The sequence below is a fragment of the Littorina saxatilis genome, linkage group LG2 (assembly GCF_037325665.1).
Source record: "Littorina saxatilis isolate snail1 linkage group LG2, US_GU_Lsax_2.0, whole genome shotgun sequence".
Taxonomy (NCBI): Eukaryota; Metazoa; Mollusca; class Gastropoda; order Littorinimorpha; family Littorinidae; genus Littorina; species Littorina saxatilis.
The window spans coordinates 64,407,930-64,431,998 of NC_090246.1; the positions used below are offsets into that span (position 1 = coordinate 64,407,930).

General features: G+C 41.0%; 1 protein-coding gene across 1 annotated transcript in view; it reads right to left on the bottom strand.

The window, feature by feature from the left end:
- Positions 1–2,375: 2,375 nt before the first annotated feature.
- LOC138959541 (alpha-1,6-mannosylglycoprotein 6-beta-N-acetylglucosaminyltransferase A-like) overlaps positions 2,376–24,069 on the bottom strand; it is a 78,145-nt gene continuing 56,451 nt past the window's right edge. The window contains exons 8-18 of the mRNA XM_070331058.1: positions 23,573–23,743; positions 22,646–22,712; positions 22,245–22,347; positions 16,371–16,505; positions 15,692–15,825; positions 13,552–13,676; positions 13,159–13,314; positions 12,653–12,799; positions 5,726–5,845; positions 4,484–4,667; positions 2,376–3,795 (exon numbers count right to left, since the gene is read on the bottom strand). Coding sequence (XP_070187159.1) covers positions 3,536–3,795; positions 4,484–4,667; positions 5,726–5,845; positions 12,653–12,799; positions 13,159–13,314; positions 13,552–13,676; positions 15,692–15,825; positions 16,371–16,505; positions 22,245–22,347; positions 22,646–22,712; positions 23,573–23,743 — 1,602 coding nt within the window. The 3' untranslated portion in view covers positions 2,376–3,535. The remainder of the gene's footprint in view (positions 3,796–4,483; positions 4,668–5,725; positions 5,846–12,652; positions 12,800–13,158; positions 13,315–13,551; positions 13,677–15,691; positions 15,826–16,370; positions 16,506–22,244; positions 22,348–22,645; positions 22,713–23,572; positions 23,744–24,069) is intronic.

Sequence of the window (24,069 nt, forward strand, 5' to 3'; positions counted from 1 at the left end):
AACAACAAAATATAAAGGTTTCATAAAAAACAGTCTTCTTGACAATGCTTCTTATGGAAGAAAAAGATCGATAGCACACATCTGCTGGCAGTGAGATCCCTTTCACATATTGTGCTTATAAAAGCAGCAATTAAACAACAAGAAAACAATGCTGACTGCACTTAAAATGAATTAACCAAAGAGTGGTTTTTAACTGTGCAATTTTGCATCAGTCACTGTAAAGAACATTAATTCTTCTCAGTGACTTAAGTCAACAATTTAAAGTCAGTAAAAACAAAAAATCCCATCATATTTGGTTCCAATGAGCACGTCTGCTAGAGTTAAAGTCTTCAGCTCATTTAACTTGCAAAGGGTTGTTTGTGAATTATAATCACGGAATAAAATAACAAACATGTTTTAAAATTTAATATCTCACAATCGGAAAAAGTTGCAGGAGAGCGGGGTGGTACGATCATAGAACTATCAATTCCTGAGAAGAGGAAAAAACCCGGAATGTTCTCGATTGCTTAGTTTTTTCACAATTGGTCCTCAAAGACGCATGGTGTCATTTTGGAGTTTACTAGACTGACGCCAAAGCTTGCCGACGCTGCCGACAGCCAGTGCACGCTGTGTGTGCTGTAAACAGGTAGGCCTGCACTCTTTGACTCTCGGGGCACGTCTACCCGTACTTGAAACCTGCAAAAGGTCTGCTGCTGATCCACGAATATTGCATGAAAGTAGGCCTACTGCCTTTGGTTTGTCCGTTTGTTTGTGAGTGAGAACAACTCACTAAAATGTTTCTTTCTCTTTGCCCAAAACTGTCCACTCTGTCTTTCACCATGCCACGAACGTGTGTGAACGATAGACTCGTCGCAATAGGGATGTTGAGAGGAGGGATGACTTATACTGATGTTGCTAGGAGATTCGGAGTGACCAGGCAATCAGTGCACGCACAGCGCTGTCAAACACACAGTGCTAAGTTTGTAAACTCCAAAATGACACCATGCGTCTTTGAGCTCAAATTGCAAAAAAACGGAACAAGCCAGACTATTCCGGTTTTTTGCCCATAATGAGCAATTGAACAAGCTTTACGTTGGTACAAAAATCACTCCTGTAACTTTTTCCGATTTTGAGATATTACATTTTAAACAATGTTAAGTTATTTTATTCCGTGAGTATATAATCAGGGATGGTCAAATTGTCCGCCCGATCGCCAGGGGCAAGTAAAAAATCCGCTGGGCTAGTAGAAACCGCCTGGCAACTCGCCCGGCTGGCCAATGAAAATTCAGGTCAAATGCAACACTTTTGGTTGTGATATCGAGTTTTAAAGCCGTATAAGCATTGCATAACAACTGTCGTATATACCCAGCCAGCGACATTTCTGCCGAGCTGGTGACTTTCTTGAAGTTACTCGCCCGGCTGGCGAGTTACAAATTTTAGATTTTGCCATCCCTGATAATATTAATGGCCATAGGCACATTGCATTGCTATTCTTTGCCTGGGACAGGCATCCACAGCTTTAAAAATTCAGCTATACATTAACCGTGACTGGTGCCTGCATGTGTACGTGTCCTCTAAGGTTTTTCAATCAATCAATCAATGTCATGAGTCTTATATCGCGCATATTCCGTGGGTACAGTTCTAGGCGCTCTGCAGTGATGCCGTGTGAGATGAAATTTTATACGGCCAGTAGATTGCAGCCATTTCGGCGCATATTTACCTTTCACGGCCTATTATTCCAAGTCACACGGGTATAGGTAGACAATTATTAATTGTGCCTAAGGAATTTTGCCAGGAAAGACCCTTTTGTCAATCGTGGGATCTTTAACGTGCACACCCAATGTAGTGTACACGGGGGGAGGTTCGGACACCGAAGAGAGTCTGCACACAAAGTTGACTCTGTGAAATAAATTTCCGCCGAACCTGGGATCGAACTCACGCTGACAGCGGCCAACTGAATACAAATCCAGCGCGCTACCAACTGAGCTATATCCCCGCCCGTTTTTGGCCAGTAATGCAACGCTATACGCCTTAACTTAGCAGAAGCACTCATTAAAGCTGACATTGTGAAGTCAACATAGCATACATCCATGTGGAGATCTTTGCCAAACTGCAGTCTGTGAATTTGAAGAGCTAATTACTTCCCAGTGAATTAGCTAGGGCTCCAATTCAACCCCAAGCCAGACAGTACTGTTACACTTCTTGGTGCTTTCTGTTGAGCGGATCGAAACATGAGACTTCAGTAAATACTTTTCTGTGGAGGTTTGCTGAAGAATTAAACAAGATGCTTTTTCCTACAGTGGATAACCTTTATGATGTGATGAACAAAGTTTTGCCATGCCTGTGATAACGTATATATATATAGATGGCAGTAACAACGGTGAATGGCTGAGAGAGAGAGAGAGAGAGAATGTTTTATATCGCCTATTTTTTTACGGAAGACGGGTTCATTGCCTCCCTAATGATTAGATTTTAAGACTTTTTTTTTTATATATATTCTATTCTGAGTTTCAAAGAAGTGGAATAGCAATTATATTAACCATAATGAATTTATGATCATAAGGGTAAACTAGAGTACGTACGAGGATGAATGTGAGGGTGCGGGTATGGATATGTGTGGTTGGGTTATGTGTGTATTGATGTGTACTTTTATGTGCCTATGTGTTCTAAGAGTGTTGTTTTTATGTGATGTTATACACAAGCCAAAAGAAAGATTTCTGTTTGTTACACTCGGACAATAAAGTTTTATTGAATTGAATTGAATTGAATTTCTAACTTTCAAATGTTATTTAGGAAATGATCTAGAAATACCTGAGGGGATACAAGAAATGTCTGTCAGATCGAAGTCAATTTAATCCTGTGCAATGTCTTGATCTGTGTCTATATTTCTATCAGAATGCAAAAGAAGAGATTGTTTTTGCTTTGTAAAGTGTAATAAGCTCATCATTTTGGAATTCAATCACTGAAAAAAGTTCAAGTCGGTGGTTTCAGCACGTATTTCCATGTGAAGGTTTCAGTCACACCACTGTCACTGAAATAAATACAACTAAGTACAACCTCCTGTCAAGATTTGAGTCAAGCTGAGGCCCCCAAATGTCAGAGCAATAACACTTGGTTGTCAAGGATCTACAAAGCATGAAGTCAGTGAAATCAATGAAAAGCATCTAGAACAATACGTAGCTGCGAAGGCTCCACTGTGCATGAGGTCAATGAAATCAGTGGACACTCAACACACATTGCACATAGCTGGGATTGACTGCTTTGGTAATATTGATAAATCCATCAAAGTTCTTGTTGTTGCCCTACAGTGTCAATTATGCTCAAAGTCATCACACTGAAATTCTTATCACAAGGTCTGGAAATGAACAAGACATTTTTAGCATAAAAGACACAGACACATGCGCACGCCAACACGCAAGAACACCCACGCACACACACACATGCTCTGGTACTTCGATCATCACATTAGATAAACTTGCACAGATCCATATCAACAACAATCTGATCAGCTTGCACAAACTCATTTCATCATCACACCAATCTACACATCAGGAGATCATCTCTCGCAGCCCAAGCACAAAGCCGACTGCTGCGGTATGTAGTTTCTGCATGGGCACAGACGGCGGTAGTTGTCCCTTCCCCCAACACAACTGAAGAGCATCTCATCTTCTTGCAGGGTACACTCCCCTTTGTCAACGTTGACGGATGGATAGTAGATGTTGGCTGAGCGGCCGACGCCTGAGCAAATAGAGGTTGCGTTCCTCAGGGCCCCTTCTGAGTTCAGTTCTAGAAAGTGGCTGGGCTCGCAGATAAAGTCTGCAAAACAAAGTTCACAATGAGTTCTGATGGAATAGATATCAAGGTGGAATGAGGAGTTTTTAGCTAAAACTAAAAAAGCGAAAAAATTTAAAACAAGGAAAAAATTCAAGTGCGTTTGCCCCCACTCGGTCACACAGACACAACTGCTGCAAAACCTGTATGTAACAGGCTGTTCATAAAAAAATAACTAAATGCAGTTTTAAAATACATGTACACAAACTTCCTCATTTTACATTCTAGCTAACAATTGTACCTACCACACAGCTGAACATGGCAAATAAATGTATGTCTTTCCTCTGAGACTGATCAGAATTGTTGCAGATAAGTGTACAAATGAAAGAAAAGAAAGCACAAAGCAGCAATGAGACAAACGGAGAGAGAGAGAGAGAGAGAGAGAGAGAGAGAGAGAGAGAGAGAGAGAGAGAGAGAAAAAGAGAGAGAAAGAGAGAGTTAGAAAGAGAGAGATAGAGAGAGAGAGAGAGAGAGAGAGAGAGAGACAAACAGACAGACAGACAGACAGACAGACAGACAGACAGACAGATATCAAACACAGAGAGATAGACAGACAGACAAAGCTGACAAAGATCAAAAAACAGAGAGAGAGACAGAAAAAGCCAGATATAGTGATAGAGAAAGCGACAGTGAGACAGACAGTCAGAGAGATAGACAGACAGACAAAATATACCTTTTGTCCAGCAAGCCTGAGTGCAAGACTGGCCTGATTGACCGAGGACAAAGGTCACAACTGAGGAGGGAGGCCATTTTGACACTTTGTGCTGAAAGTCGCAAAACTGTTGATGCTGGATGTAGGCGCTCATTCGCTGCAGCATCCCTTCTTCTGTATACTCGTATGGTGTGTAGGCAGTGAACTGATCAGGAAGAAATACATTCCCATTTCGATTAAATCATTTCAGGTGACAGTATACCTTAATGTTATTCACTGTACAAAACAAATTGCAGCTACAGCGGTACCTGCCATGAAAGGACACCCTTGGGACCAGCCACAAGTGTCCCTTCATTGCAGGTGGCCTTTCATGACAGGTAAGTTTTAGTAGAGATAATAAAGAAAGGGACAACGGAAATTGTCCTTTCAAGGGGGGTGTCTGCACATTGGAGGGGCCTAAAATCACAGGTATCACTGTTTGCAGACCTGGGAACCCCTGTTTTGCACTTAGAGTATTCTCAAACAAACTTGGTGTATTTTCAGAAAAGTGAGCGTACTCCACACAGCGTTTGAACATCCATGATTAAAACATGCTTCACACGCGTCCGTCACACCGCTAATTAAGTTTACCTATATACATTTAAAACAAATGCTTTTTTCAATGTTTACTGACAAAAACAGTAATCATGTGTCAAAATACTGGATCCGCTTCGGGATGGACATGGGCTTGTGAAGAAAAGTAGTCTAGGAATCTTTAATTCTCGTCATATTTTTTTCCCACTGACCGTACTGATCGTATTCTCGACAATCATGCGTACAAAATACCACGAAATCGTATGGGTTCCCAGGTCTGTGTTTGCTTCTTTTTTTTTTAAAGAGGGGGTTGGTGATGTGGTGTCTTCTTTTTGTTGATCACACATCTATGTTGTCAGCCCAGACAGCGAGACGAAAAAGGTGACGTGGGGTGAGAGTGGGAATGGAATCAATGCTTCACTATATATATATTATATATACTTACAGGTTTTGATTACTTTCAACATTTAAAATTATTAATGAGCAAGAATCTGTAAGAAAAGCATATAGATACATGTACAACTATCGCAACAAATAAACCAGTCAATAAAAATATCAAGAACAACCTTGAGAGAATTACATGCTTTTGGACATTTAGTTTCAACAAAAGCGTGTTTCATACACAGTGTTGTGCCATTTGAATTAACTAACAAGTAAAGCTGTGCAAATTCATCAAAGGAAATCTCATACCGTATCTTGCTTGAGAACCTCTTCCACTGCAAGCTGAACTTCAGTGAGGTTCTTCATGTCAATGGTGTACACATGAGGCTTCCCTACAAACACTTCAGCATACGGATGTTGCGAAGTCACCTGCAACAATTAATTTACATTATTATGCAATGGTAAGTAAAACTATGTTCCATTTACTGGTGAAAAACAATTCCCATATCACCTGTAGAAATGCTGTAATTAAATACATGTTGTGTGAGGGTTTAACCCAGGCCAACGGTTCAGGACTTGCTCTTGAAGAGTGTATCTTTGGTTGTCGAAAGCTAGTGATCACCACTAACCGACTTTAAATGAAGACACTTTAACTGATTTTGGATAAAAGTCATTTTAACTTGTGAAATTTTCACTCCATGGAGAACTGTTTGAAAAAGGCTTGCTTTTGCTTTGCTTGTTTGTTTGGGAATTTTATTGTTGTTGGGATATTCGGAAGTACAGACAAATCATGGATTAAGGAAAAATAAACAAGCAAAAACCACACAAAAACAAAAACTAGATAATTCAATAGATCCTTATTATATTACCAACTATTGTGTTTTCAGCGTAGCAATAGGGCTCGATATTTAGACGAGACAAGTATAATGCCGACGAGTCGCATTATACTTGTTCGAGTCTAAATATCGGACCCTATTGCTACGATGAAAACACAATAGCGTTTATATAGCTATTCTGACATTAAATTCTGTGTTAAAATCATGTTTTTGTCAGCAACAAGTACCAGAATGGTCCATGTCGCACGACAGTTCCCTTTCCGCATGAAGCCACGGAAATAACCGAACATTGAAAAACCCACGGACATGTATTACGGAGAAAACTCGAGATAACCGGATGTTTAGCATTACGTCAATATGCTAGGAATCATATGACGTCATGACGTATCATGCTTGCCTACGTATATTGTATGTTCGAAAGTCTGACTTCTGTTGGGAATTCGCGTGGTGAAGACTGCGGTAAATCTGTAGATGATAAGAGAACAAGGATTGTCTCAGAAGAAACGACTAAATGTTTCAGACCGGTAACTTCATTTCAACATTGCACTATACAATCAAAAATTTTAAAGTAAATTTTCATTTGATTAATATACTTACCCAAATCTCATAAATAGCAATTTACTTCCGTTAAGTGCTTAAACGTTGAACACGCTTCCCTGGTTAACCAAAGGAAGCTACTCCCCCAAAGAAAAATCACGTAACCATGGTCACCAGACCACGTGATCCATGAGGGTAAGCTCCCCTTGACGCCACGTGACACGCGGCCGCCATATTGTTCCCCACTTCTCGACAAGCCTGAGCCATCTCATAGCGGGGTAGGTGGGAGGGTATTTGGTATGAGATTTGGGTAAGTATATTAATCAAATGAAAATTTACTTTAAAATTTTTGATTAAATTACATATTACTTCCCCAAATCTCATAAATAGCAGATTGCTACTAAAGGAGGAGGGATTACTCAATCTAGGATCTAGAACGAGCTTGCCCGGCAACTACCACAGTTGGTAGAGTACTGTAAACATCAGGACGTGAACTCTGCACGTCCAACAAGAAGAAGTTCAGAAAGCTGACGTCTGACTTCCAATAATACAGCCCCAAGGGCCTCAGAGAGCCGTCTGGAGTTCAGGACAGCAAGCTAGCAAATAGGCCCATGCATACGTTTCGTGCGTACTCGCCCAAGAAAGAGGCAGGACAAACTAGATCGCCCCCCCAACTATTTTGCTGCCACCCCACAAAAGCTTGTTCAGTTGATGCGGGTGGAAGCCCATTAAGCCAAAGTAGACTGTATAATACCTTTGTCTCTGGTAGTGTTTGAAATAAACAATAGCTCCTGAGTGCTGAATCAGAAGTGGTTAGTGCTAGACTAAGGAACCATCTGATAGAAAAGAAAGTTTTCGTAAGCCGGACAGATAAAGTACCGCAGTACCTCTTCTGGCCGTAGCTAGTAACATAACATGAGTGTTAGCGAGTAGAATCGGGAGCTCCGCAGAACACAGAGGTTGAACTCTGATGATCCAAGAAGCTCAAGTAAAAGGAAAAGATCCCAAACAGGGACTGGTATCTGAGACTTGAAGTCTAAAAACGAGGAGTCTTTCAGCATCTCGGCTATAGCTCCGCCAAGATTGATGATATTCCTATCTTAATTGGTGATAAACGTCGTTTTCAACCGCTCAATGTCATATCACGACGGGAAAGAGAAATGGCCCAATGTTACAAACGTAGACGAGAAAGCCGCCCTTCTGACTTCAAGCGTCATGTCTGAAGAGACAGAGAGTAAGTGCGTCCCAGACCTGCCTTTCTGAGCACGTCAAAGGAGGAACGGTGTATGGAATGCGTAGGCTGACCGGCCTGACCAGACCAACTCCAGGGCGTTGACCGCCCGTGCTTCCGAGTCCGGAAAAGGATAAAAGAAAGGGAGTCTTTCCGAAAACCGCGTCGTAAAAAGATCGATCATCAATCTGTCGATATGAGCCCGAAAGCGCTGGAGGGCATGATAAGTAATAGGCCAGTCAGAGTGTAAAACACGTGAGGACCGTCTCAATGCATCTACCAGGACTTTGAGAAGGCCTGGGAGATGTTACACAGACAATGTGGATCGATGTTGCCGAAATCAGACCAGAATGTAGCTGGAAAGTTCTGATCAACAGAAAGGGAGAGTGCACTCTGCCCTGATTGTTGAGCTATGAGGCTACTATGGAATTGTCCGTGAGAATGCGAACATGGCTGCTCAGCAGATAAGGCAGAAGACCCAGGAGACCCTGAGCGACTGCCTCCAGTTCGAAACTGTTGGCGTGATCTTCTGCCTGAATATCTTCAGAGGCCTGAGGCCAAAGCTGTACCATGTGTGCCCCGCATCACGATAGGAACGCGTCTGTGCAAAGATCTGCACCGGAGGGAGGAGAGACAGTGGTTACGCTGTTAATCCAACCTCCGAAACGAATTTAGAGTTAGGTCATCTCTTGAGAGAAAACCGACCGTCTAAGCCACAGTGTCAAATCTCATGTCCAGATAGGAATACCTAGGCAGTGTAGTGACCCGACTTGGCTTGCTTGATCACAAAGCCCGTGCCCAGAGATAGACGCAGGACAATGTGAGTACGGGAAAGGCAAAATTTCCCAGACTGACTCAGGACGAGTCAGCCTTTAAAGTACGCCCGAAGGCGTACGCTCGCGCCTGATTTGAGCACAAGCTGTCTCACAACCATAGAAAAGATCCATAGTGACAGCCGAAGGGCAGGGCCCTGAACTGATAAGCTTTGTCTTCCCGAAAAAAACGCAGCCACTACCTGTCCATGCGGTGAAATAGAAAATGAAAGTCATGTCTATAAAGAATACCGACGTGACCCAAAAACCAATACGACGGGCGTCCTTGACCGTCGCTGGTATTACCAAAAAGGATCTGATCATAGAAAATCGTTCAGGGGGGATAGTACCAGCATCTGCAATCGCCCCCCTGATATCTCGTGGACCATGAAGATCCGATCATAAAAACCCAGGGAGAAATGATAGAACCCTTCTTCCATGGTTTGTTTGGCAAAGACGCAGAATCTTGGTGTTGATAACCGTGATCGATTCTAAGTTGGCAGAAAAGAAAAAGGGGTAGAACTCTGGTAAGAAGTGCTTTGAACACTTGCCAGAGCAGTATTAACCCCGATCTGAATATCCCTATGATCCATTGCTGCGTACATACTGTAACTAGCAACAGAGAACCCGTGACGGGAGCTGTAAGGATAAACTGATCCGAGATGCTTCACATTGTATAGAGCCGCCTGCAGCCAAAATGGCCATAAGGGCACTGAACCAAATAATTTGGTAAAAGGTTGACCCACAGAGTGTTGCGTAACTGCAAACTCCAAGACTGTCGCTTTTTGTGTGTCTATGTGCAGTGCATCAAGGCACAAAAGAACCAGTAGAGCGTCTCCTGTGAACCGGAGGTATGCAAGGAGTCAATCGTTCTACGATCGTGCAGTCTATACTCAGAGAAAATCTCTCAGGGTAAGGGCTGCGTGAGCGTAGATCTTGGCCAAGGAAGTATTTGTTGTGTTGACACTAACGCCAGCGCATACAAAAGAGAGAGAGAGGCCACATCCTGTATGCTTGCGTCGATTTTGAACTCAAGGGTTCAAGACAAGATGCAAGCGAACGAAACAAATATCGCAACAAAGTCTCAGACAAGAGACGCAAGTTCCAGCGATGACCTTCCGGCTTTCTCCGATCCAAAACGGATTCAGAGTAAGCAAAGGACTTAACTCTTAAAAAAGAATCAAACCAAAGAGACCCCTTTGCCGGAGTCACCGTAAAAAGGTGCTCTCGACCATACAAAGTCTAATAAAATGAAGACCCAAGAAAGCAGGCCGTGATGGAATAACATCATCACTGTCTTCAGAGGAGAGGCAGCATCAGCTACTGCAACTATGCCTTCCGGAAAATCACGAAGTCACCACTGTTGCTAAGGCAAAGGAAAGGTGAAACTTCGCTAGAAACCTGAAACTTTACTCTTCATCCGGAACGGAAGCAGAACTTCCTTAACTGAAGAAGTAGTGTACCGTAAGTGTAACTATCAACAGTAACCGGAAAAGAGTAAATGAGTCCATTGAAAGTGTAAGCCCTAGCTTCACAGACATGTGGACAACGCCGTCTTCCTGTTCCGCGAGCGGAAGTGAAGATGCCTGTGCAATCGAAGAAACGTGAAACCGTTCACTATCTAAACTTTCTTCTTCGTCCGGAAAGGAAGTAGCCTTCCATAAACCGAAGAAGCATGCTGCGCGGCAGCGCAGACTTCCGGTAGAAAAACCGTGCCCAGTACGGCAAGCGTCACTGTCAACGGTAACCGGAAGCAAATGAGGGCGTCCACCGGAAGTGAAAGCCTCTTGTGACATTTCACCAATGTCTTCTTCTTGTTCCACAAGCGGAAGTGAAGATGCCTGTGCTGTCGACGAAAAGTGAGAATGTTCACGAACTCGACACACTTCCTGTGGGATGGCACAAGTAACACCCTCGAGTCGGGAATACGTTCCCGCCGTTGGACGCCCTTGTAGATAACGTCGTTCGTCACCCACTGCCGTGGAACGGCAGCTGACTACTTGTAGGAAACCGTGCTCAGTACGGCAAGCGTCACTGTCACTGGCAACCGGAAACAAATGATAACGTTCGTCACCCACTGTCGCGGAACGACAGCTGACTACTTGTAGGAAACCGTGTTCAGTACGGCAAGCGTCACTGTCCACAGTAGCCGGAAACAAATGGTCACGTTCGTCACCCACTGCCGCGGAACGGCAGCTGACTACTAGTAGGAAACCGTGTCCAGTACGGCCAGCGTTACTGTCAACGGTAACCGGAACCAAAAGAGGGCGTCCACCGGAAGTGTAAGCCTCTCGTGACATCTGGTCAATGTCTTCTTCCTGTTCCGCAAGCGGAAGCGAAGATGCCTGTGCAGTTGCTAACGTGCCGCGAGGCCGCTCTCAACGCACTCCCAGTGGGATGGCACAAGAAACGTCCGACAGACGGGATCAGTTACCCGCCATTGGACGCCCTTGTAGATCACGTTCGTCACCCACTGCCGCGGAACGGCAGCTGACTACTTGTGAACGACCAGTCATACCTTGTCAGTTATGGAAACCGGAAGTCAGGTCCTTGCACGGAAACAACAACTCGTCAAGACCGGAAACGAAGCATCGTCTAGCGACGTCGGCCGACGTAACAGTGACAGAAGAAAGTCTCATTCACGACATCGACTGACACCCGACGACCTTAGAGGTGAGTTTAGCAGAATAGAGCTGGCAGAGAGCCATTACTCCACACAAAAATTCTAAACTGACATGCAAAATGTGAACATTTTCTAACACATGCTCTTGGTAAATGAGCGTTGCTAGCAGAAAACTGTTAAGTTCAGGAGGTGGAGAAACCACCAGTAAAACAGTAGCGAATAAAAGACTACGACAAATGTAGCTGAAGTGGCTGTGTCAACAACTTCAACAGAAGGCTAGGTAAAAGTTTCTTCGCCGACCGCTAAGAAGGTGAAACAAACTCCACGAACGTAGAGCTGTGCTTCTAGCGTCTAAAAAGACATGTTGACCACTGGAAAAGGTCTAGAAATACACATTCTAAACCGAAAATTTCCCTAGCCTAGAAATGAAAGCAGGAAAGATCTCACCCGTGAGTAAGGACGAAGAGAACCAGGGAAAATTTCAACCAACCAAGGTTGAAAAGGGCAAAAAAGCCCGGAGCGTGAGTTCAGAACGTCTGAGCAGGCTCAGCGTTGGAAGAGAAGTGAGGAACAATATGGCAGCCGCGTGTCAAGTGGCGTCAAGGGGAGCTTACCCTCATGGATCACGTGGTCTGGTGACCATGGTTACGTGATTTTTCTTTGGGGGAGTAGCTTCCTTTGGTTAACCAGGGAAGCGTGTTCAACGTTTAAGCACTTAACGGAAGTAAATTGCTATTTATGAGATTTGGGGAAGTAATATGTAATTTAATGGACGTTCTATGTGACAGGAGAGTTTGCTGATTTTGTGTTAAACATTGGAGAGATCGTCTGCTAGAATCAGAGATAGGTCGCTTCAGATTGCAGCTTCTGGAAATTTGCAAGGTTTGTTGCCTGTTAAAGAACTGGATTTTACACGTAATGTATGTCATTTACAGTAAGCAACAACAAAAACACACACAAAGCAAATGGCATCGTCTGTCGACTAGTCACAGAAACAAACCTGGCGAGGTATGCGTGTACTTTATACACGTGGAAGAAACCGGAACCATGCGTCTTTGTTATCGACAATATGCTTTTGGATATTGAGTAAAATGGCCGACTTCCGCCGCATTATGCTTTGATGATCGGAAGAGACCATCCAATCACAGCCCCCGAATTCCCCCACGTGTTCATCAGAATAGCTATATATATACATACTTCTCTTTGGGTGGGCTTCCCCTTGAAGAACTTAGTGTTTTTGCTGCTGTGAGGAGGGCTGAAACGAGGGTTGAGAAACACGGCACCATTGGCAATTGCTTCCAGAGGGGCCGGACCTTCGTATGGGAATCCAAGGCCTATGAACATCTGCACACAGAAATAATACAGGTCTAAAATAATTCTATTCAGTACACAGAATCTGTCAGAGGTTAGCCTGCACAGTTACAATAATGATGTCTGCAGGGTCAGAAAAGTGTTTGCTACATATACCCAATGTAATCTGCTTGATTTCTTGTGCAAACCTTGACACTTCACTGTACATGCGCAACCCATTAAACAACAAAAGTTGAACATGCTTTCCTCAAACCAAACATGACACAAACAAAACAAACATATTTGTATCTAAAATAAAAAATAAAATAAAAATAAAAAGGAAAACTGATGCAGTCAAATCAACACAGACCAAGATCAGACAGTAAGACAGTTCTCTCGAGGCAAGTTCCAACCTTTGCTTGTCGTAACAGCTGGTGTAGCTCGGGTCCGGACAGAATGCCATGATTTATGACGTATGATGGTAGGTTGGATTTCTTTCCTTCTTCTGTGAACACAGTGCCATGGATTTCCAAGTGTTCTTTGATCACATCCAGGTAGGCTTGTTTTCCCTGTTAATTATACATTTAGTAAAATTATCAAACAAAATTAAAATCTAAAGAAAAAATGCAACCACAAAATCACTTGTGCAAAAACCTTGCAGGCAAGCACACACACACACACATTGCACACACATGCACACACACACACACACATTTGCGCACACACTTTGCCCATATCCTACTGTGTATGTCTAAAATCAGTTGCAAGCACTGGTACATGACAAGTTTGGCAAATGGATAAATTACCTCCCACATGTATTCATTCTTGCCATAAACCACAGCAATGTCTCTTCGGGGCTGATCGTCGGAGACTGTGTCATTGAGGTGATGCTCCACAACAAATCCCATGAATGAGTTGTCTGGAGAGTGAGCTAAAAACAAAAGGGTTGAAAAAGGCATATTAATAGCATCCATTTGCGATAACTATTTTGCATTCGGACAAACAAGTTAAGCTCATTGATAAATATGTTACATTTCAAATATCAGATTCATGATGAATGATGTCGCTAATTACAATTTAATGTATTTCTTGTATTTCAAAAGATCTTTAATGAGCTTATCAGGAGAAAGCTCATGCAAGCCAGATCAGACAGATACCAACAAGATTTAGCAGGTGGCGTGAAAGATGTTAATGATTTAATCAGAAGCGATATTTTTTTTGTTACATTTAGTCAAGTTTTGACTAAATGTTTTAACGTAGAGGGGGGAATCGAGATGAGGGTCGTAGTGTATGTGCGTGTGTGTGTGTGTGTGTCTGTCCGTGTGTGTGTGTGTGTAGAGCGATTCAGACTAAACTACTGGACCGATCTTTATGAAATTTGACATGAGAGTTCCTGGGTATGAAATCCCCGAACGTTTTTTTCATTTTTTTGATAAATGTCTTTGATGACGTCATATCCGGCTTTTCGTGAAAGTTGAGGCGGCACTGTCACGCCCTTATTTTTCAACCAAATTGGTTGAAATTTTGGTCGGGTAATGTTCGACGAAGCCCGGACTTCGGTATTGCATTTCAGCGTGGTGGCTTAAAAATTAATTAATGACTTTGGTCATTAAAAATCTGAAAATTGTAAAAAAAATATGCTTTTTATAAAACGATCCAAATTTACGTTTATCTTATTCTCCATCATTTGCTGATTCCAAAAACATATAAATATGTTATATTCGGATTAAAAACAAGCTCTGAAAATTAAATATATAAAAATTATTATCAAAATTAAATTTTCCAAATCAATTTAAAAACACTTTCATCTTATTCCTTGTCGGTTCCTGATTCCAAAAACATATAGATATGATATGTTTGGATTAAAAACACGCTCAGAAAGTTAAAACGAAGAGAGGTACAGAAAAGCGTGCTATCCTTCCCAGCGCAACTACTACCCCGCTCTTCTTGTCAATTTCACTGCCTATGCCGTGAGCGGTGGACTGACGATGCTACGAGTATACGGTCTTGCTGCGTTGCATTGCGTTCAGTTTCATTCTGTGAGTTCGACAGCTACTTGACTAAATGTTGTATTTTCGCCTTACGCGACTTGTTTTTCTTTTCTTTTGCAGATTGATAGGCAGTGGCTGTTTGTTCTCTTCGGAGAGAGAGAGAGAGAGAGAGAGAGAGAGAGAGAGAGAGAGAGAGAGAGAGAGAGAGAGAGAGAGAGAGAGAGAGAGAGAGAGAGAGAGACAGAGAGAGAGAGGGAGGGAGGGAGGGAGGGAGGGAGGGAGGGAGGGAGGGAGGGAGAGACAGAAAGAGAGAGAGAGAGAGAGAGAGAGAGAAAAAGAAAAAGAGAGAGAGACAGAGAGAGAGGGAGGGAGGGAGGGAGAGAGAGAGAGAGAGAGAGAGAGAGAGAGAGAGAGAGAGAGAAGGGGAGGGGGCAGAGGGTCCTAATGTATAGGTATTATTTTGCTGACTGCATGTATGAAAAGAACAAGAGGTGAAGCCTTCAAGGCTCGCGTAAGAAATCGACAAACAGTAACACAAACTCAATCACTTCGTCACACATACACACACACACACACACACACAGTAAGCATAGGTGAAACTGTGTAAGAAAGCGAGACACTGGATCTGCCAACTAGTCTCGGCCCGCTCACAATAACAATGACCGAGACTTTCAGTAATTCCTTTGCGTGACGTCTAACCCTCTTACGTCATAATGTGACGTCTTCAAATAGTTTCTATCACACACGTCAAACACTTTTGACCGAGACGTAATCTTCTTATGCGAGCTTTATCCATAGACTCGGAAATGTTAAAGTTTCTATCACACACACACACACACACGCACAGACAGACAAAGTTTATCATCGCATAGGCTACACTTACGTGAGCCAAAAACGGAGAGGAACGGTCATATAACAGTTTTACTGATGGCAAAATCTGAACGAAGATACTCACGGAACATGGTAAAAAACTGCCGAGGGTTCAGGTCTTGCCCTCCCCAAGACGTGAGGATCTTGTTCTGCTTTGCAAATACCCTGTGGTTAAAGGCTGGCTCCGTCCCAAAGGAATCCACAATGCGGAATAAGCAGCTGCAAAGACAAAGGAGGTTCACCGAGTTACATCCCCATTTTCAAGTAAGTAAGATTTTTGTTTTCCAAAAACATGTTGACTGAAACTTAGTCATTCAGATGCAGTTTTCTCAGTGACAAATATTGATTACATAAGATGTACTGTCACTCACAGGTTTAATTATACTAATAGTGAATTTCCCAAAGATAAAATATAAATTAAAGCATTCAATGAAACCAAACCAAACAATGAAATAAAATAGTATTTGATCATTTAAATATATACACCACAATCTTTCACAGCTCTTGCAGTATCTTTTATGGAAAATGCAAAATAAGTCAGCAATAAACTGCAATTATATCTAATTAATTTTGTGCAGTCAATTTACCTACAGCTATCACACAAACAAGGAAACAAACCAAAGGAAACAAAGTATAACCAAATCATCAGACGATAACCCATTCACTCTTGAGTGTAACGGCTCAAATCACCTGAACATAGAAAATCCAGAATGTCTTATGCTAATTTTTAATTATCACCCTGAGAAAAGTAACACTCAGCTCACCTGAACTTAGAAAATCCAGAGCCTGTGCGCTTCTTGAATTGGATAAGCCCCATGATGTCTGTGTAGATAATGGTCACGGGGAGCTCTTTGCGTGTCTGGCATGGAGACTTGGCCTCAGGCACAGCTGATAAAATCCTGCAATGCAAAAACCCAAACTCATCAATTGCTCATTACAAACAATTACATTTCTGGATCTGCCAACGAAACTGAAAGTTAGAGAATATCAAAGAGAAGAAACGCTGTAAATCACTAGAATTGCAAATCAATCAAACGCTGTAAATGTAAATCAATCAAAAGCTGTACATTTAAATCAATAAAAGGCTGTTAATGTAAATTGTAATTCAATCAAGTTGGCGTTTTAATGAAACAGATCCTGTGATTGGTCAGAATGCCCAAACTCCTTAAAAATAAACGGTCATTAATTGTCGATAACAACATCGCTAAACAAGAAGGGCAAAGCCCATACGACTCACATGCTTGACCTTGACCTTTACATGACCTTGACCTTCAGGGTCAAGGTCAAATAACTAAACCTAGTAATGACATCATACACTAAGAACTGCTTTAGACATTTTTCCTACCAAAATACAATGTGACCTTGACCCAAGGTGAAGGTCATCCAAGGTCATGCAACACAAAGCTGTTCATTCAAGACATAGGAAGTACAATGGTGCTTATTGGCTCTTTCTACCATGAGATATGGTCACTTTTAGTGGTTCACTACCTTATTTTGGTCACATTTCATAAGGGTCAAAGTGACCTTGACCTTGATCATATGTGACCAAATGTGTCTCATGATGAAAGCATAACATGTGCCCCACATAATTTTTAAGTTTGAAACAGTTATCTTCCATAGTTCAGGGTCAAGGTCACTTCAAAATATGTATACAATCCAACTTTGAAGAGCTCCTGTGACCTTGACCTTGAAGCAAGGTAAACCAAACTGGTATCAAAAGATGGGGCTTACTTTGCTCTATATATCATATATAGGTGAGGTATTCAATCTCAAAAACTTCAGAGAAAATGGGGAAAATGTGAACAATAGCTGTTTTTTAGGCAACATTTATGGCCCCTGCGACCTTGACCTTGAAGCAAGGTCAAGATGCTATGTATGTTTTTTGGGGCCTTGTCATCATACACCATCTTGCCAAATTTGGTACTGATAGACTGAATAGTGTCCAAGAAATATCCAATGTTAAAGTTTTCCGGACGGCCGGCCGGACGGACGGCCGGACGGACGGACGGACGGACGGACGGACGACTCGGGTGAGTACATAGACTCACTTTTGCTTCGCATGTGAGTCAAAAAGCCATTAACAACCTGCTAGAGAGGCGCATATGATACAACCTCAACTAGTCTCGGTTAGCTTTGAGGGTCATTTTACAAGTAGGAAATATGAAGGCCAACAAAATACGAAGACCATAAGTTATGCAAAGTGATGACGTCGAATGCGTGACGTAAGTTGATGCATGAATTCTTCCGGACTATGTCAGTCAATTCCAAAGATCGCTTTTGTGATGAACAGAATTTGTTTCAGAGTTTGCTGTCCAGAAACCCGTCAAAAAAGAAGGGAAAATGTATGTGAAAGAAAACAAAACAGGAGCAGAGTGATAAGATAGGAATACAGAGACATATTTCTTGGGACTTGACCCTTGCAGGTATATAGGTGGACTGAAAGTAGTGTGTGAACAGAACAGAACCAATTCTGTCTGTTTACAACCGCATGAAAGGATGAAAGAGATCGTCGTCAGATTGAATAACATTAACATGCTTCCATTTGAAACTTCTCGGTCTTCATCATGGATTGACGCCCTCCCTCCGTCGGGCTTCAATTAGCTTTGGTCGGGTGTCAATCCACGATGATGACCTCGAACTTTCAAATGGAAGCATGTTAATGTGTAAATATCACTGTATATTCTCTGTGTTGGACCATCAGCTGGGCCTGCACCAGAACATATTGTTGTAATTTACTTAATTAAGAAAGAGGAGAGGAAGGGAAAATAAAACCAGCATTTAAATTGCATGGCTTAAGTTGTACCTTTTATGGGACAAACAGGAATTTTAAGCCTGCACTAGAAAAAATCAATGTAAGTTGGAGGAGGAGAGGAGGGCATAGTCAACAAACAAAACTAATTAGCATACATCTGACTTATCTCTTTTACTGTTTTGTGGGTGGATGCTTAGCTACATAGTACAGCAGTTCACCTGAGCAAAATATAGACTTAAAGGATGTACATTAAACTCCAGGGCCAAGTCATAAAACAAGTGAAAACAACGGTTTGATTGCAGGTAGGATAAACAGCAGATATTGCGCACCTGTGTTAATTAAGACATTCAGGTGCAGCGATGTGCATGCACAGACACACACACACACAAATGCACATACACAGATTAACATACACACATGCCTTGTGTGTACATGTGTGTGTGTGTGTGTGTGTGTGTGTGTGTGTGTGTGTGTGTGCGTGTGCATGTGTGTGAGAGCACTTCCCAAAAAGCTATTGGACAGATGTTAAAAAAACTTTTACTTACAGAAAATATCTTCACATGTTTTTTTCATTATTTCTACAAAATGCATTTGATTTTGTCATATATCCCTCCCTAGAAAAAGTTACAGCATTACTGTGATCACCATCAACAACAAATTTTCAATCAAATTCATTGAATTCTTTTTCAAATAATCTTTGACTCAATCCTGGTAATGAGATTGCATTTCAGCTTGGAAGCTTAAAATTTATTAGCTTTAGTGATAATCAAAATTCTGCTTGAAATTGAAATTGCAATAACAGATTCTTGAGCATAATTGTATACCAGCTAGTGTTTGCTATGACATGGTGCAATTAGTGTCAACCTGACAATACCCACCAAAGCTTGCTTTAGTCAAAGTAGTCAGACAAGCTTATACAATTATATCCCATTTAACATGTACCACCAAGAAACTTCATGCAATTTTCATCATCTTCAAAACAGTGCTTTATAAGGACAAAAATCGCTTTATATAACCCACAGAATTGTGCAGGATGATTTCTTCACCACTCACAGCTACGTTTAAACTAAAGCATAAAATTAACTAGCATACGATCGAGAGCTTATAGTCGAATGTGGACCAAAACTGGAATTCTCATACTGTGATTATTAGTTGTTACAAGTAAACTGCTAAAGCCTGTCAATGTCGACAGGACTATTTAGTGAGAGAAAAGAAAAAGACCTATTGAAATGAAGTGTATTTATAAACATCCATCTGCTACTGTACCATTTGAGCATGTAAGTGTAAAAACAAACAAAAAACCAGAAAACAATACAACAATTACAATACGTACATGTAGAAATTGTAAAACACACAAACACTGCCAACATTTCAAAACTATCTTCATTTTCCCCTTTTCTAGAGAAAAAAGTTTGAGAAAATAAAATAAATACAAAACGAAAAGGATCAAAGAAAGAATTAAACTGTCAGAAAGCAACCTGGATTGAAGGAGAGAAGGATGAAACAAAAATCAATAATTCAACACATTCAAGAGATGCAGGTTCAAAAACAAAGGAATTGTTTCAATTGTCATGAGTGTAGGTGCAGTTCAGAGAAAACATCATTGGCAATAATACAACTTTTTTGATTATTCTATAAGGTGAAGTCTTAATCAATGGACGAGCAACCACATTATCCACAAAGGCTGTTACATATATATCTAATTCTAACTTCTTCTTCTTCTACGTTCATGGGCTGAAACTCACACGGACACTTGTGAATTTTTACGTGAATGACCGTTTTTACCCTGCCATTTAGGCAGCCATACGCCGCTTTCAGAGGAAGCATGCTGGGTATTTTTGTGTTTCTATAACACACCGAACTCTGACATGGATTACAGTATCTTTTCCGTGCGCACTTGGTCTTGTGCTTGCATGTACACAGAAGGGGGATAAGGCACTAGCAGGTCTGCACATAAGTTGACCTTGGAGACTGGAAAAATATCCACCCTTAACCCACCAGGCGCGGCCGGAATTCGAACCCACGACCTTCCGCTTGGGAGGCCGGCATCTTACCACAAGGCCATTGCGCCCGTCTCTAAATCTAACAAAGCTTGCATCAATTGTATGGAACATGTAGAACAAATGTGCACAGAGAGAGTAGTGTTGAGAGGCTAACCAATTAAAGGAATATTGCTAAGGATTGAACTGGAGAGAAGAGGAGAGTTAAAAATGAAACTAAATCAAGTCCTGTAATGAAATATAAGAATGACAGCTGAGACATTATTTTTACAAAATTGTGTTACCATTTCCGAGTTCTGCACAATGTTACAGATAAGGTTACATTAAATTTGATTGAAATGAATGATATAGTGAGTAAAGAAAACTACAACAACAACACAACACACAAAAAAACAAACAAACAAAACAAACAAAACCTCCTGGAACAAAATCCCACCTGTTAATCATGAACAAACTATAAACTCTTCACACACACAGAAATCACCTTGCTCTAAGTCTAACAGATACAATGGAACCCCGCTTTTAACTTAATAATTATGTAACCTCCAAAATGCTGAGAAAAAAAGGTCATAAAAGGGAGGGTACGTGTCTAAAAATAGATGTATAAATTGACAGACGTTATGGACAGAAAATCAGGTCAAACTGCAGGCGTAAAATGGGGGGTTCCATTGTAAAAGAAAGCCTGCAAATAAAGGACAGAGTGAAGGTACCCAATGTTAAACTGAAGTTAATCCACACAACACTTACCACGTCAGTGATCTGCATGCTGATGAGTGTTACATACAATCAAAAATAACCCGTCACATCTCCATTATAAAGCATTACGATCTTCAAGCAGTCTGTAAAAATTGGTTCTTTATCTGCATAAAACAAAACTTACTTTCCTGACTTGAACAATTGAATGTGATGTCTACATTGTTGTGTCCATCTTAAAGTGTAATGTTAAAAAAGTTGAAGGCCACATTGTAGTGTATTAATAGAGTTACTGCATGAAAGAAAGAAATCATGAGAGATGAAAGAAATCATCAAGACACAGGAGAAAAAGGTAATTAATGCAAGGTAAGTTAATTTCACTTCGTCCTTTAAAAAATTACCAGCATGGAAAGCAAGGTTACCTGTTCCCTGGGGTACGGCGCTACCCATTGTTTTTTAGTCTCAGTATATCAGACTTTATGTTTTTAAAGGTAGAAGTCCGAAGTAAGTTACACTTGGTCAAAAGAACGTTTAACAAAAATTGAAGTGCTCAAAAAAACATCCAGCTGACCGCTGGTACTCAAAATTTACTTTGCAAATTTTCTTTAACAAAGTTCGAAGTCATCAAACTGATAACTGATACAAAAAAACATACACAAAAACTCTTCATTACATCTTCCTTGAAAACCCAAATCATCTAACTTAAACTACTCATGAACAGCAGTTGTGAGAAGAGCAGAAAAAAAAGGATAAGTGGCAATTTGTACAATTAAATTGTACAAATTGCCACTTATACTTGATTTTGCTATGAAAAAAACCCCAAAATGCTTTTAGATACAAACATGCCAAAAGCAATGAAACCAACTTAAAAATGTCAGCATGAGGAAAACCAAGACTGAATATGCAGGACTAGACTGTAATATTACTGGAATTGTACCAACATGCAAACTGGACTAGACACAATCATGCCAGCAACAGTGAGACCTGGATGCAACTATCAAATCCCAATCAGCATAAAGAAAAAAAAGACTGAATATGCAGGATTGTGAACTTACAAGCTGTACCACCATTAACACACAGTCGACTCGACTAGACACAACCATGCCAGAAACACGGAGACCAGCTTTAATATGTCTTGTCAGCATGAAGAAAAGACGCGTACGTCTGAACACTTTATAGGACTGTGAACTTACTGGACTAACTGTTCCACTTCGCTGGTGATCGTCAGCTGATGACCAAGGATGTACAACACCGAGATGAGGTCACTCCACTGAACCAACTCTCCCAATGGACCACCTGCGAAACAAAGCAACAAATATGAAAAATTCTTTCTACCATATGTCATACAAATTACAACTGTTCTACTTTTCTCACGCCTGAAAAAGAGAGAACATTTTCTTACTACACTAATGCTAATATTATTCCTAGAAAAAATAATTTCAGCATTATCTCTTACTGTATTCTGATTGTCTCAATGATTAATACTCATACACTTGTACTCTATGCAAAAACTAATTTTTGCTTCTCATACTTCTTTCGTCGACAAACATATTTTTGTCGCATACCTTGATCTCTCAGACATCTATAACTGTACCTTTAAATTGGTTTTCTGCAAATTTCCAGCCACTTTGTTTGGACAGCAGGCCAAGATGAATCAGAATCTGGAAAGTTGTGAACACATTCAATAAGTTCATAATAGCACATGAATAACAGGCAAGAGTAACTATAAGCTAGAGATACAATTCTTCAGCATAAAAAATAGGTTTGACTCATTGAGCTCATACATGCACATAAAATATCAGACTAGAACTGCAACATCTGCTCAAAAATCCACATCAACACACACTCACAAACTAGTAAAGCTTCCATGTCCTTCTGCAATGATGGCAACAATATCTTCATCATTCGGTATGAGAATAATTCTGGCAGACATAGATGTGTGTAACTGCCCATGACTAACACCCCCCCCCCCCCCCCCCACACACACACACACAGGCATGCACATGTCCTCACACGTGCACAAACATACACCGGCATGCACGCACTCAAACAAAACACCCAAATATGAGTGTACTGCAAAGTAAAAGCTTTGAAAATGAAGACTACCTTTTTTTCTCACAACACAAGTACTACTAATAGCTAATGCACCATTATACTACTATTCTGTATTGCAATGACTAACACCCACGCTCACACACACAGGCATGTCATGTTCTCACACACATACACACATATAAACCGGCATACACGCACACAAACAAACAAACACCCAAATATGAGTGTACTGCAAAGTAAAAGTTTTGGAAATGAAACTACCTTTTTTCTCACAACACAAGTACTACTACTAGCTAATGCACCATTATCCTACTATTTTGTATTGCATATTACTGACGGTTGACAAAGGATAATTATTTATCCCTTTACAACAAATCAATATAAAAAAGTTTTAACCACCGGACTATTCTACTAACCTAACAGCCCATGAAAAAGACAATGTCGATATGGAAAACAAACAATGTACCTTCTGTTTTCTACGTTTACTGAGGTCCTGATTTGCGGCTAGGTTGTGGATAGCTTTCACCCACTTAGGCCACAGTCGAGTCACTCTCAGACGAATCCATGCATAGCCTTGACGCTCGTTGGGGTCTTTAAGCAGGTCTATCACTCCTTGAAGATTTGTTGTGATGTTTGCCTGAAACAAAGATCTATATTTAGACTGTCTTCACTAATAAGCCTGCAAACAGTTGTGTGTGTGTTTTTGTTTTAGTGTTTTCTCCAAGTGGGTGAAAACCATCTTAGGTTAAAGATTTATGTCATGTTTTTTAAAAACTAAGTAAAGGTCAGGCAAAATGAAATAAAATGTTAATATTTATTATTTGACTTAAGCCTCTGAATTCCCAGGGGAACATGGGGCCGCCAAAGTTAATATTATAATAGGTAAAATGACAAAAACAATAAAATAACTTCACAGACAATCTGTGATCTAAGTGTTTACTTCAGGCGTGTAATATTCTGCAA